A 15,771-nucleotide genomic window follows, 5' to 3' on the forward strand; every position below is an offset into this window, starting at 1 on the left:
GTGCATCAACAAAGGAGCAGCGCCAAGCGTGCGCCTGTGTCCCATAAGTAAAGAGCCGGCTGGCTCATTTCTTAAAGGGTGGTGTAACCCACAAAGTGCACTACTCTCCAGCAAAAATAAAAAAATATTTTCTGTGTTTGTGTGCGCTTTAGCCGCACGTATATATCAATATAACATAAATGGAGGACCAAACTTTCTCGCGTTAAAAATAAAATAGGGAAAGATCAAGAACCACTTCCTCCTAGTGCTATTGCTGCTGCTGGGAGTTGTTCATCATCCCAGAGAGGAAGTAGGAACATCACTACTTTTACTAAACAATTGACCCTCCAACAGTCCCTAGCGATGAGGATGAAGTACGACAGCAGTCATCCTGAAGCAAAACGTATAACTGAGGCCTTGACTGCTATGTTGGTGTTAGACGTGCATCCGGTATCCGCCATTAGTGCAGTGGGATTTAGACAATTGATGGAGGTAGTGTGTCCCCGGTTCCAAATCCCGTCTAGATTCCACCTGCATCCTCAAAGCAGCAGCGACAAGCGTGCGTCTGTCTGTTAAAGGGTGGTGACACCCTCAAAGTGTGCTACACAAACAATAAAAATATTCTTCTTCTTTTTTCTGTCTTTGTGAATTGTGTGGGCTGTAGCTGCACTTGCATCCTCAAAGCAGCAGCGACAAGCGTGCGTCTGTCTGTTAAAGGGTGGTGACACCCTCAAAGTGTGCTACACAAACAATAAAAATATTCTTCTTCTTTTTTCTGTCTTTGTGAATTGTGTGGGCTGTCGCTGCACTTGCATCCTCAAAGCAGCAGCGACAAGCGTGCATCTGTCTGTTAAAGGATGGTGACACCCTCAAAGTGTGCTACACAAACAATAAAAATATTGTTCTTTTTTTTTCGGTCTTTGTGAAATGTGTGGGCTGTAGCCGCACCTGCATCCTTAAAGCAGCAGCGACAAGCGTGCGTCTGTCTGTTAAAGGGTGGTGACACCCTCAAAGTGTGCTACACAAACAATAAAAATATTGTTCTTTTTTTTCTGTCTTTGTGAATTGTGTGGGCTGTAGCCGCACTTGCATCCTCAAAGCAGCAGCGACAAGCGTGCGTCTGTCTGTTAAAGGGTGGTGACACCCTCAAAGTGTGCTACACAAACATTAAAAATATTCTTCTTCTTTTTTCTGTCTTTGTGAATTGTGTGGGCTGTAGCCGCACTTGCATCCTCAAAGCAGCAGCGACAAGCGTGCGTCTGTCTGTTAAAGGGTGGTGACACCCTCAAAGTGTGCTACACAAACAATAAAAATATTCTTCTTCTTTTTTCTGTCTTTGTGAATTGTGTGGGCTGTAGCTGCACTTGCATCCTCAAAGCAGCAGCGACAAGCGTGCGTCTGTCTGTTAAAGGGTGGTGACACCCTCAAAGAGTGCTACACAAACAATAAAAATATTCTTCTTCTTTTTTCTGTCTTTGTGAATTGTGTGGGCTGTAGCCGCACTTGCATCCTCAAAGCAGCAGCGACAAGCGTGCGTCTGTCTGTTAAAGGATTACATCGGTGACAGCATCCAAGTAGGCATGTCAGACTACTTGGATCTATGATTTTAGAGTGAGTGTGGCCAGTCCATGAAGAGGGCATAATTAGCACTTAACTAGCTTTAATATGCATCATACAAAGTATATTGTGTGTCATAATTCCAGCATATAGAGAACCAACAATCACTGTAATTGCTGTAAATGCGGCAGTAGGGCCATCCTGCCTGAGCTGAATGGTTTTATTTTAGATGTGTGCACCATTCCAGAGTATTAGAGCAAGTCCGGGAGTCTGGGAGAGCAGCAGAGGAACCTAGCACTGCATGTGAGACATTGGAGAGGAGCTGGCAGCAGGGTAGATAAACCTTCGGAGAGGAGCTGGGTTCGGGAAGGGTGGTTTGTGAGACACCAGAGAGGAGCCATTAGCAGGAGAAGAGGAGCCAGCAGCAGGAGAGGAGCCAACAGCAGGAGATGTCTGCTCCCTCTCCGCCTCCTCTGCCCAGTGGGCAGGGCACACTAGGTAGAGGATGCGGGGAGGGAGTAGGCACACTGGGCAGAGGAGGTGGGGAGGGATCAGGCACACTGGGCAGAGGATGCGGGGAGGGAGTGGGCACACTTTGCAAAGTATAACGTGAAGGAGCTCCGGAGAAACGGATACATACATTGAAATTGCAGCGAGCTCAATCCATAGTTATCACCACATACATTTTTTTCATCATGATTAGGCCCCTTGGACACCAGAAAAAAATAATTGGTATAGAAGTGTATGTCCAGAGCGTCACACAATCACCCATTATTATTATTATTATTATAATGGACTAGGAGGTCTATTAGGGGTATTCAATATGGGTGCGATAACATAGTTTTTTGCGTTAATATCGCACTTTTTAACTTTTTTGCGTTAATATCACTGGTTTTAGTTTTACACCGTATTCAATTTCAAAGACTTATCGCAGTTTTGAAAAGTCTTTGCTAAAAAACGGGGATAAGTTTTCACCATTGAATAGGTGTCGATAAAAAGTGCAGAATTGGGGTTTAGGGGTGCAGGCTTAAAAAAAATAGCTTGCACCCCTGGGAATGACATTTAAAAAAGAACTGTGTCAAAAAAAGTTTTAAAAAAAAATAGGGACACCCCAAAAAATTGATTTAAAAATTGGGGTGAAACAAAAAAATGGGAGAAAATTGTTTAAGAATAGGGAAATAGGTTCAGGGCTATTCTGCAAGTATGTGGCAGATGTTTTCTAGAATAGAATTATAGCGACAGGTGCACAAATGCAGAATTTTTAAAAACTTACTTTAGGGACTTAAAAATATGCTAGTACCCATTTTCATGTACCCCAAATTTGATGGGACCACTTAAAAAAACGAAAAAAACAACCTAAGTGCTCTTCTGCATCACTTCTTCAATGTCGGAAAAAAAACACCTGCTGCTATTTAAAACCCCGACTTACAATTAAAGGCTAAAACGGGGGTACCTATAGTGATCCCCCATGTTTTTACAACTTTAGGGGGGGTCTTACAATTATTTTAAGGAAAAATTTGTAACTTTACGCAAATCCAACTTCGGAGTTTCCTGTTTTCGTTAATTATATTTTGAATACGGGGATAAGCGGGAGCCCGCACCATACCTTTACCCAGAAAAAAACTCCAATATGAAACGTTAACTTCGCTAGGGAAGTTAACCTTTCATATTGAATACCCCTCTATGTCAAAAAGCGTTATAAAAAAATAGGTTTTTGCAGCATATTGCGACCATGTTGCCGCCGTATTTATATATTTATCGTGCTGGTACACACCTCATGGTAAAGGTCTGTCCCGTCAAGGAGAAAAGAAGACTTTGCATGTATACACAGAAGGTATTCTGACAGCGTAATGCATATAGAGAACAGTTTCTTCCTACTTTTCTCCAGTGTTGGGAGACACAATGCATTACGGTTTTAAAGACTATGGGCCTGATTCAGACCCACTCGCGAGCGGCTGTCCGCTCGCATGTGGGTCGATGTTATGGACTGAGCATGCACACGACGGAGGGAGCTCCGTCGTGCGCATGCGCCAGACGCGACGAGCGAAGGAAAGTCCTTCGCTCGTTGTGTCCGATCAAAGGGGGCGTGTTGATTGACAGCACGCCCCCTTTGGTGGGCGTGCCTCCCTGACGGGGGCGTTCCCACGGGAACGCCTCCCGTCAAAAGCCGGCCCACTGACATCACTAGTGATGTCAGTGGGAGTGATTTTGGCTCTGATAGAGCCAAAATCACTCCGGAGCTTGCGGTTGAAAACCTCAACCGCAGGCTCCGGCTCGCAATTTCGATGGTCGCGATGGTCACGACCATCGCGGCCATCACAATGCACGCTCGTATAGCCTGTGGGTGGTGACCCACAGCTATACGAGCGTCCAGGAGGACGCTCCATTTTCATGGAGCCCGGCCCTCATTCAGAGCGTGCGCTCTGCTCAGAGCGTACGGCTCTGAATGAGGGCCTATATAAATAATACATGCCTACTCTCCTGAATTACAGCATTGTTTATCGTCTGATCAGGCCAGATCGGACGACATATCATCTAGTGTGTACCCACTATGATGCTGACGATGCACGCTCCCGTGCGTTGTCAGCGACATCGCCCGTCGGACCAGCATGCCAAAAGCAGCATGGCCCCCGCCGTCGCTTCCAGCATTGGCAAGTGTGTACGCCGGGTCCTGTCGCTTACGAGGTCGGTACACACTAGACATCGCCTTTAGGTAGCTTCTAGGCAGCCTTAATGTCAATAACTATGGCATACATACTAGTATGGGGTCTATTTACTAAGCCTTGGATGGAGATAAAGTGAACGGAAATAAAGTATCAGCCAATTAGCTCCTAACTTCCATGTCACAAGCTGTGCTTGAAATCTACAGGAGCTGATTGGCTGGTACTTTATCTCTGGCCACTTTAAATCTCCATCCAAGGCTTAGAAAATAGTCCCCTAAATGTGTGCATCCCCCCATTGAGCCTATGGGGGCTGCTGGACTGTACACACGCAAATGCACTTTTCACTTTACTAAACACAGAGAAATTACATTATAGGCTTTCTCCAGCTAAAATGCTGGAGAAAAGCTGTTTTTTAGTATATCAAATAGACCTCTATGATGTGTGTTTAATAGTTCCCTCTTATTGTCCTGCGGCGTTTTTATTACATTTCCCAAACAAAGACTCTGGTGACTTGTGTTTACACATGTCCAGCGCCAACAAAACGCAGAGATTCCAGCACTTTCTACCAGGGGAGGGTGGCGGCCTCGCGGGATCCATGCACAATCAAGTGCCGGCTGCACGTCCCTTAGCTTTACATAACGGTAACACACAGTGTCCCTGCGCCGCCGCCCCCCCCCCCTCCCTCCTCCGAGTGATTAAACATTCTTCTTTTTACATGAAGGTCAATTCATTAATTACGCAGTAAAAAAATTAGCACTACATTATCGTGGCAACTCCGCGTACTATATGCGGGGGTGACGTATGTGATTGTGGGGTCATCGTATAACAAGCAAAATAGTACAGGCTTGTGCTTTCCGCGGATGGGTACAGCTATAACATATAAATTAGGCGCCCGATAGGTTTGTGTGACGCAGTTTCTCTCAGGCATTGAGTACAGAGGGGGTTTATTGTTTCACTAGCGGAGCCCGGAAAAGATTTCGTAAGTAATAAAACCCTCGCCCGTTCTGCTGCTGTGTGATGTAGCTTCAGTACGATTAGTGCTTGCCAGCAGCGCGAATACGTTTCCTAACCCCGAGCGCTATTTCTTCCTGCTGCTTATTCGTTTTCGTTTCACTTGTTTTTTTTTGTTTTGTTTTTTAATCTGTGTACACATCTCTAATCTATATCTCTCGGTCTGGAAATTTTTCGTGTGGAAGGGTGTCGGCTTTAGAAGATGTACGTGTGCCCGCCATTATCGCGTCACATCGGGGGATTTGTGTGTTAAAGAGGGAGGGAGAGGTAATGGTGGGTGGAGCCGCCTATGGTCACTGCAGAGGAGGCAGTCCTGAATGATTCAGCGTTTATTCACATGTATATAAGGTACCTATGTAACGGGGTAGATTTTCTTGGGTCTTATTTGCAGTGCTTATACATTAGATGTACATTTTAATGTTGGCTGGTTTTTATACTTTCTGTTCAAATATCGTTAATTGTTTTTGGTACATGTTAAACTAGGGGTATATTTACTAAGCAGTGGCCTTTTAAAAATGCCCGATTTTGGCTGCCAGATTTAAAAAGGCAATTATATAAGCCTGACTTTGCTATTATTGGCCTTTTTATATATGGCAGGCAAAATCTGCAAAAATTGAGTACTAGGAATCCATTGCTTGTTAAATACCCACTTTAGGATGAGTAGATGTATGAAAGTGGAGTAGTTACCTATGGCAGCCAATCTGCTTCTACCTATTCTATGAAATGTACTCGATAAATGCCACCTCAAAGCTAATTGGTTTCTGTGAGCAACTTCTCCACTTGTTCCATAGGGGGAATTCAATTAAACGTGAATTGAATAGCTCTGGGAGGGAGCCCCTGGAGCTATTCATTTCAGTGCGCTGTTATGTCAGAGAATGCTGGTTCACGTGACTTAACAAGGGTGGTAAGGTGCAAGAGGTGGCATTCTCTGAATAAAGTGCTGTGCTCGTATAGCACTAAGCTGTAAAACTGCTGCGCGCCCGGCACTATTGGATTTCTACTAGCATTTGCAGGGGGGGGGGTGTGGAGGAAGAAATCCTTTGCTCATCCAATCAGCATGGTGCATTTAATAGCTTCCCATGGCTATTCAACATTGCACTGAATTGAATTTCCCCCCTCCTGCCTTACATCCCTTTGATCTTTCCACTTGCCTTAATCATTGACTGAAGCAAAACAGGATGCGAAACCTTTTCACAGGTTTATCATGTCTGTTTTAGAACAATGCATTTTAAAACCAGGGTTGCTTTAGAGTGAGTGGGGTAGATCACATCTGTCTCTGTAGTTTTCTTGCACAAGATGACAAATCTTATTTGGAAACAATCACTGCAGTCCTGCTGGTTGGGGGTTGCATCGCAACCACTTCTGTAGCAACTCTACAGGCAGTTGACTAACCGCCCATACACACAGCACAATGTGCAGATATATCTGCCGTCTGTGCACACTATATATTGGCCGTTCAATTGAACAGCCGATATGTTGGTCAGTGTGTACCTGTTCTCTTGCCATATCTGTCTTTTATCAATCTAATAAGTATTGTGTGTGTAGTTAGCATTATCATCTATTTTTGTTTTCTAAAGCTGTGTACACACGTAAAGATTTTCTATCCAACTAGTTGATTGGTTGGAATGAACATCTGGTAAGATATGAAAGCAAATGACAATCGGCAATTTGCTCCCAAATGCTGGAAAATGGACAACATTTAACAAACTTGTCTAACTATTTTCATCTGTTTTCTGGCATTTGGGAGCAAATTGCTGATAATCAGTTACTCCCATACGTTACCAGATTTTCATTCCAACCAATTAAGTAGTTGGATGGCTGGACAGAAAATCTATACATGTGTATGCAGCTTTTATAGAATGATTCAGTTATGTGGGAATTTGGCTTTTGCAGTAAGTGCCCAGGAGCTAGTCAGTTCCCACGACAACCACTATTCTGCATGAGACTGTACGAGGGCTAGCTGCATTAAGCAGCTTCTTCCATACTTGGCTGCGATGCAGTCACTGCACTTCTGGCTATTATGATGAGCTCCAAATCCCTACTTAGGACTGTATTCAATTAGCGGTGAAAATGTAAATTTTTTGACAAAAGGGTGATTTTGCCAAAAAACATGTAATTGGTGAAAAAAAACTGGAGAGAAGTTTTCTCAATGTGGGGATTTCTTTCAGAACCCTTAATGATAAATTACCCCCAAAAAATTCGTAATTTGTGCAACTACTGCACAATTTTGGGTGAAATTCTGGTGAGGATTTGAATCGCCCCCTTAGAACAAGATACTTTTTTGGCATTCCCAAATGCCAACTTGTAGTCAGAATGCAGAACAATGTTCAAAAATTCACAACATACCCAACAACACTTTAAATGACCTCGCAGAGCAAGGGAGGGGGGGATTTGAGCTGCAACTTGTGGCCCCCTTGTAGCTATTTGAATAGACCACACAGACTTGTCACGCCAAGAATAGTACAGCAAAGTGTGGGGATAAGTGTGGTAGGATTAAAGTTTTGGTAGACTGCAAGATCTATATACTGACCTTATGGGGTAAACTCTTTGGTTTAGTAGTCTTGGTATTTGCGCTAAGTGGGGGCAATTCAATTGTTTTATCATGACAGATCACCTGTCTAAAGTGATCTCCGAATGGGGTGTGATATTAATTGTTTTTGGATGCCAGTGTCTTGTCGTACCCAAATAGACTAGGTTTAGCCGCTTGGTGGAATCAATTGAATTCCCTCCAATAATTACTATTTAACCACTTAGGGCTCAATTCAAAGCGAATTGAATAACGCTTGGAGGGAGCTCCCAGAGCTTATTCAATTCAACGTGCTGTAAAGCTCGATTAAGTTTCTTCTTGCATCCCTCCTGGAGTGCAAGCAGAAATCCAACAAAACTACTCTATTCAATTTGCAATGAATTGAATCGTGCTCTATATTGGCTAATATTTAAAAAAAAAAAAAAAAAAAAACATTCCTAAACTTGTACATGTTTTTTAATAGCAAATTATGTAAATAAGTTATTTAACCACTTAACTGACCATTTTTTCTTTTTCCAAAAACTGCTCCGAATTTTTTTTTAAATTGAATTCGGTCAAGAACAGCTTTTTAAAACTTGCAGTTTTATTAAAAAAATATTAAATACCATAAAAATAGCCATTTTTATGGTGTACTGTAGTGATGGCCATTGGCAGCTGTACCATCAATGGCTGAGACTGCAGCTGTCAATGCTTCATTAACATCAGTTGGGAGCCAGCCATTGATGGTACAGCAACGGTGCCTATCAGTGTTGGGACCATCAATGGTTTGCATACCATCGATGGTCGGTGGCCATCCCTAGTATACTGTAAAGTACACAATCCCTAATTGAGGCCCTGTATTGAGTCTTAATTGGTACAGGGCCACCATAATAAAAATATTACCTATACAAGCAATGTTAAAAATTAAAAAAATACTTTTATTTTTCACAATCTTGTGTGTATCTATCTATCTATCTTTTTTTTTTTTTTTTTTTTATTATACAATGAAGCCAGGCTAGCTGTAGGAGGTTTATGCTGTTTGCTTGCATGGCGGCTGCTCTGTCCAGCAGCTGCTGGTGGTCCAGCCCTGGGCTGCCACTAGCAGGGCAGTGGGAGAGTGGAGGGCAGTGCAATAAGCGTGCTGCTGGTTGTTGTATTCCCGGTGGCTGCTCTGTCCTCCAGGGGTGGGTGTCATCCGATCACTGCTTGTACCAGTGATCACACGGGACGAACAATTGCATTTCTTTGATAGATGCCCATTACTTTATATGCCCCCCCCCCCCAAAAAAAAAATGTAATTCCCCTAACTGGCTAACTTTTTTTTTTTTTTTTCCCCAGTAACCTCCCAGAAATGTTTCTTTAAAGAAGTTTTAGAATATTTTGTATTTTTTTTTTTTTTTACAGATTGAAATATATTAAAAAATATGCCTAGAGCATAGGTTGCCAAATGTGGTCCTCCAAGGCACCCAAAAAGTTCAGGTTTTGGAGATATCCATGGTTGAGCACAGTTGTTTAAATTGGCTGAGGTATGAATTAAATCACCTCTGGTCAAGAATGGATATCCTTAACCTGGATTGCTAGTTCATTAAGGACTGAGTTTGGGATACTCTGGCCTAGGGGGTGTTACATTCATCTACCCCCCCTGGGTCCATTGTCCCCCAAAATTAAAATTAGCACCTGCCCACTTAGTCAAATACCCAATAGCATCATATCCTCAGTGGCATTAGTAGTGGTGATGGAACCCAGTGGTGCAAACCCCTCCGCCAGTGTCCATAGGCAAACTTTTAAGGGGCTATATCCACTTCTTCCTTGGCGTTCAGCCTCTATCCCTCGGCATGCTGCCTCTTGAAGCATAATGCAGTGGGCTGTGTGTCAGGGGGAACTGGTAATTAGTTTCCTAATCTGCTGCAGCTTACAGTGCTCAGTTCAGACAAAGTTCCCCTCTTTGCACATGAGTCCCAGATTGCAATTCGAATGGCATTCTGTGGCTTTCAGGTCAACAAACCACCAAATCTGTCTATGGGCCATGTAAGATGGAGACCCTTTCTGCACATATGCAGAACCGATCTCCCCTGAAATCACTGGGGGACGCAGCAGAAATGGTTTAGTGGGATGCAACCATGTCGGCAAAAGCCCTGATGGTTGCATCCCATGTAACCATGCCAGGTAAGTGGTTAAAACTCTTCCATGTGTGCTGTGTTGCTGACACCCTGCTTTAAAGCACTGATTTCTTATTGGTCATCTAATTGATCTTTTATTATTCCAAGCAGTTGAATTCCTTGGTTACTCTGGCTATTTATATTTGGCAAAATTTTAAACTGATCTTAAGCTGGCTATACACTTGGCAACATTTTGAAAGTTTTGCCCGATTTCAATGTATGGGAACGACAACTCATCAAATAAGTGTGCATGCTCTGTCGGGCGGTGCGTGCTCCCTTTGGGTTGTCTGCTCGGCCCTACATGCAGCTCAACCAGATGATGCGGCTGACTATCTCATGCAGTGGGATGCGGCAGGTGCCGACACGTCGGGCACTGGATCATCTAATGTGTACCAGCTGCCTGATATGTCGGCAGGGGATCCTTTTGCCTGTCCGAGCACTGGGTACACATCATGAAGGGTGTACCCAGCTTAAGGCTTGCATCAAATTGCTTTAAAAACTGCTCTACCATCTAAACTTCTCTAAGGTGGCCTTAGCCAGCTGTCGGTAGTTTTTATAGTCTCCTTTCTCACAGCTGCAACTGAAAGACAGATGGTTGTATAAGGACTGATCACTAGCTGCATCATTGTCACAATATAATATTGGTCAACTCAATTTGTGTGGCAGGGTTTTCCAACTCCAGCCCCCAGGAGCCCTCTGTGTGCATGTTTTCTATACTCTGTGCTTCAGCACAGGTATATCAATTAGACACATTTTAAAAGGCCCACAGGTGCTACTAATTACTCCTCTTGTGATTCTGTAAGGAAACCAGAGAATGCACAGTTCGGGTTCCCTGAGCACTGGAGTTGGGAATCATTGATGTGGCATTACCAAAGTTCCTACATAAGTAAAACACTTCATAACTACATACCAGCTTTAAATCCTTTCCCGCATCTTGTATGAATACCAATATGCAATGTATTCCTGCAAAACTCTGTTCAGCTACAATTTAAATGTAATTATTTTTTATTCTTTTCTAGAACATGCAGATCTTTGTGAAAACCCTTACTGGCAAGACAATTACTCTGGAAGTGGAGCCAAGTGATACTATCGAGAATGTCAAAGCTAAAATTCAAGATAAGGAAGGCATACCACCTGACCAACAGAGATTGATTTTTGCTGGTAAGCAGTTGGAAGATGGCCGCACACTTTCTGACTACAACATTCAGAAAGAATCCACCTTGCACCTAGTTCTCCGTCTGAGAGGTGGTATGCAAATATTTGTAAAAACCCTGACTGGTAAAACAATTACTCTTGAAGTGGAGCCAAGTGACACCATTGAGAATGTAAAGGCCAAAATCCAGGACAAGGAGGGTATCCCTCCAGACCAACAGAGGTTGATATTTGCTGGCAAACAGCTTGAAGATGGGCGTACTCTCTCTGACTACAACATTCAGAAAGAATCCACTTTGCACTTAGTTTTACGTCTGAGAGGTGGCATGCAAATTTTCGTGAAAACCCTCACTGGCAAGACAATAACCCTGGAAGTGGAGCCAAGTGATACTATCGAGAATGTAAAAGCTAAAATTCAAGATAAAGAAGGCATCCCTCCAGATCAACAGAGGTTGATATTTGCTGGCAAACAGCTTGAAGATGGGCGGACCCTGTCTGACTACAACATTCAGAAAGAATCCACATTACATCTTGTCTTGCGTCTGAGAGGTGGTATGCAGATCTTTGTGAAAACCCTCACTGGCAAGACAATTACTCTGGAAGTGGAGCCAAGTGACACGATTGAAAACGTGAAGGCCAAAATTCAGGATAAGGAAGGTATTCCTCCAGATCAGCAAAGATTAATCTTTGCTGGCAAGCAGCTCGAAGATGGCCGCACTTTGTCAGACTACAACATTCAGAAAGAATCCACATTACATCTTGTCTTGCGTCTGAGAGGTGGTATGCAGATCTTTGTGAAAACCCTTACTGGCAAGACCATTACTCTGGAAGTGGAGCCAAGTGACACTATCGAGAATGTCAAAGCTAAAATTCAAGATAAGGAAGGCATACCACCTGACCAACAGAGATTGATTTTTGCTGGTAAGCAATTGGAAGATGGCCGCACACTTTCTGACTACAACATTCAAAAAGAATCCACATTACATCTTGTCTTGCGTCTGAGAGGTGGTATGCAGATCTTTGTGAAAACCCTCACTGGCAAGACAATTACTCTGGAAGTGGAGCCAAGTGACACGATTGAAAACGTGAAGGCCAAAATTCAGGATAAGGAAGGTATTCCTCCAGATCAGCAAAGATTAATCTTTGCTGGCAAGCAGCTCGAAGATGGCCGCACTTTGTCAGACTATAACATTCAGAAGGAATCCACTCTGCACTTGGTCTTGCGTTTGAGGGGTGGTAACTGAGGCATGATGATCATTAATAGTGCTACAATGTTCTCAATGTTTTACTTCATGCATTTGTTGCACTTTGTTTCAATAAAGTTATTGCATTCCAAAACTTTTCTTGTTTTAAACATATGCATATTTTAGGCTGTAAACAAAGAAAACTAAGGGGGAATTCAATTCTTTGCGATGGCACTACCATAAATGGCTGTGCGCAGCCTTTTGGCACAATGTTGTATTTAATCCCCCCTCCAAGATGAATTATTATGCCTCAATCCAATTACGATATGGGTAGATTAATACAGAAACATTTTAAGTTATTCATAGTTAATTGAGGGGCAAACTGGAATAATTTGGCTTACTAAATGCTCAGACAAGTTCTTGAAGGGAGCAATCTAAATGTCAAGGTTATGTAAAATAGAAACATTTTTACACAGTAACAGCCATATGTGGGAACTATATACTACATCCAGTTGTCTATACACCTTACCCTGGTTTTTATGTATATTGCCTCATTTCTTGATTGGTGTGTATACTATAATTATGGTCAGCTGGCAAGTAGTATAAAATCAAAATGTTCCTACTGTAGCCTAACTTTCAATCTGAACATAGGAAATAATGATTGGTAATTAAAGATTGCTGGTTCCTAAATGCCAGTAGTATAGGTCATTGTAAACTTAGGGATCCATTCAATTACCTGTAACATGCTGGTGTGATGTGCGGGGATGCACATCTATTTGCCATATACAGTACCCTCTAAATTGAAGCTTTCACTGGTTCCTGTGCACATCTCTATGGGACAGTACAGAAATCTGCAGTGTAGGTTGCCATCCAACAACACTGAACGGTACATAGCACCTAATATTATATTCTAAATGTGCTTTTAATGCACTTCAATAATTGTTACTCAAATTTGATTAGAAATTGAGCATTACATACCTCACACATTGGCTGTATATTTAATGTTATGATTTAGATTTTACCTTATAAACAAGTTATAGCCTAAATTGAGGTGTTGCAATAGAAATTAATGATAGCAGTTAACTTTGATTACACCTCTAAATAGTTATTGCCAGTATAAGATTTTGTTTCTAATTTAGTTGTAAACTTAATGTACCTGTTGCTCCAGTATTTAGTAGACAGAAATCTTATTTTACTTATCAAGGTGCATGTGTGCTGTAAGAGGTATTGCTCCATGACTTTTTAATGGAAAGTGAAGTTTTGCAATAAATGAATGGAGAACACATTTCACTGGGTGAACTATTGAATTGAAACTGCAGTACATTATATAGTTAAATTTTTCTACTTCAGGGTCCATAGGGTATCCACAGGATACCTTGGGTATAGGTGTGACGTCAGTCGCAGGGCACCAAAGAGTTAAGCTTTCAGCCTCCCAGGATGCACTAGGTCCCCCTCCTATACCCCGCCCCCGGGCCAAGGCACCTCAGTTTAGTTTGGTGCCCGGCCGGAGTCGGGTGCACCTGTTGGAGTGGGGGGCTAGAAGAGCCCCTGAAGCTTATTCTTCATGCAGCTGTGGCTGCACAACTGGATGTACAGCATGGACAGTCAGTCCTGACGTCCATGCTGTCTTCCCTACACCCCGCCGGTACCAGAACGCCGGTACTGATCCGGGGATGCTGGTGGGCGTCTGGGGTCACAGCTAGCGGTGACCCCAGATGCTCCGGACCATGGCCGGATTCAAGGGGGACAGAGGTAAGCAGCGGGGTCCCGCGGTGGGTCCCCGCTGATCACATGGTCCTAAGTCCCCAGGCAGGGGGCTCCCTGGGGACTGGCTGCAGCGTGGAGCCAGGCGACCAACCTGCGCTTCCACTACCCCCTGGGACAGCGGACCGCAGCAGAGCGGTAGCGCTGCGGCGTCCCAGGGGTTAAATGCATGCCAGGGGAGCGCGCCTTCCCTGTCTCACAGCCGGCGCCTCCCCCGCTGCACACAGCCCTCTCTGCATGCTGCCGACTGGTCCTGTGGCAGCGCTCCTCCCCCAGGCCAGCCTCCTCTCTGCTCCTCGGCGGCCATCTTCTCCAGAACGCATGGTGAACGCTGCTGGAAGCGCTGGACGGAAGCATCGTGGTCTGGGTCCCCCCGCATACCTCTCCTCCGCTGTGGTCAGGTCTGTGTATGCAGCGCTGTGTCCTACCAGGCCCTGTGTCTGTGTAGTTGAGTGATCAGCGCTGTTAGTGCAGGAATTGTTATTTCTCTGCATTGTATGTGACTGTGCTAGCGCTGCTGCCTGTAATCTTTTCTTCATCTAAACTGTCAGCTTTATTACTGTCCCTGTTCTTTCTGCTAAAGTCCTTGCGGTGCGGTGCTGCAGGGTGGTCTCTCGCCTATTTAATACTTAATTGGTGAGAGAGGTCACATACGTGGTGCCATCATGTCTGAAAGTGATTTTCCCATCCGGCTACAGTGTACCACGTGCAAAGTACCGTTAGCGGAGGGGGAGGGTAGCGCGGAGGGCCTTTGCCGGCAGTGTTTGTCCATGGCGCGGCCTATTACGGTTACAGCACCGGTACAGGAGCCGCCCTGGGCTTGTTTCGCTCAGGCGTTAACAGCTTTAGTGGGCCAGTTAGCTCCGCAGCCCGCGTTTACTCCGATGGGTTTGTCCCAGCAGTCTGTGGTGTCGTCACCCATGCAGGGGTTCCCACGACAATTGGTGGTACCCCACAGTCTCCCTATTTCCCCGCTCCCGGGTTCTCAGGAGCCAGCGTGGGTTAACTCCCTGACGAGTTCTGTACAGCACTTGTCGGATGTGTTGCAAGGGGAGTCTGTGATGCGGTCTCATAAAAGGCCGGTGGCGTCTCTGTCCGCTCCTTATGAGGATGACGAAGGGACGTCTGATGATGGGGAGATTCTGGATCCTTACGATCAGGAACCTCTCCATACTAAGGACGCTGATGCTAAGTCCAAAGTATATATTCCTGGACTTATTCGGGCGGTCCGCACAGCCTTGGTGATTGAGGACGAAGTTCCCCCAGCGGCTAAATCTAAGTATGCCTTTTTCAAAGATGTGAATGGCGATGCCACAGTCTTTCCTCTTTCGGGTCAGTTGGTGGACCATTTAGAGGAGGCGTGGAAACAACCTGGCAAAAGATACCAGCCGCAGAGACGCCTGGCGGTGGCTTATCCGTTCGCGGATAATTATTTTGCGAAGTGGGAATCCCCTCCACAGGTGGATTCTCACGTGACCCGTCTTGTCCGTAGTGCCACATTGCCGATGCCATCCATGTCCTCCCTTAAGGATGCTACGGACCGCAAGGTAGAAATCTGCCTGAAGTCCGCTTATTCCCTTGCAGGGGGGGCAGCACGGCCGGCTATGGCCATTTGCTGGGTTGCCAGAGCGATTGAGCGCTGGGCGGATTCATTAGAGGCTTCTTTTGAATCCGACTGTCCGGCCGATCAGGCGGAGTTGATTGGCAATCTCCGTGATTCGGCCACCTACATCAACGAGGCGGCTCTAGACATTAGTACTCTGGTGTCTAGAATTTCTTCAGCAGCGGTAGCTGCT

At 44.6% G+C, this 15,771-nt stretch overlaps 1 protein-coding gene across 1 annotated transcript; it reads left to right on the forward strand.

The window, feature by feature from the left end:
* Nucleotides 1-5,083: 5,083 nt before the first annotated feature.
* On the forward strand, nucleotides 5,084-12,365 carry UBC (ubiquitin C). The gene is made up of 2 exons (XM_088482123.1): nucleotides 5,084-5,178; nucleotides 10,895-12,365. Exon 2 carries the CDS (start codon nucleotides 10,898-10,900, stop codon nucleotides 12,269-12,271), a length of 1,374 nt encoding a protein of 457 aa, XP_088338249.1. The 5' UTR covers nucleotides 5,084-5,178; nucleotides 10,895-10,897; the 3' UTR covers nucleotides 12,272-12,365.
* Nucleotides 12,366-15,771: the final 3,406 nt, after the last annotated feature.

Source organism: Taudactylus pleione, unplaced genomic scaffold (genome assembly GCF_031769625.1).
Source record: "Taudactylus pleione unplaced genomic scaffold, aTauple2 ptg000282l, whole genome shotgun sequence".
Taxonomy (NCBI): domain Eukaryota; kingdom Metazoa; phylum Chordata; class Amphibia; order Anura; family Myobatrachidae; genus Taudactylus; species Taudactylus pleione.

Excerpts from the sequence above, each read along its gene's own strand:
- UBC (XM_088482123.1), top strand. The coding sequence starts at position 10,898 with ATGCAGATCTTTGTGAAAACCCTTACTGGCAAGACAATTACTCTGGAA.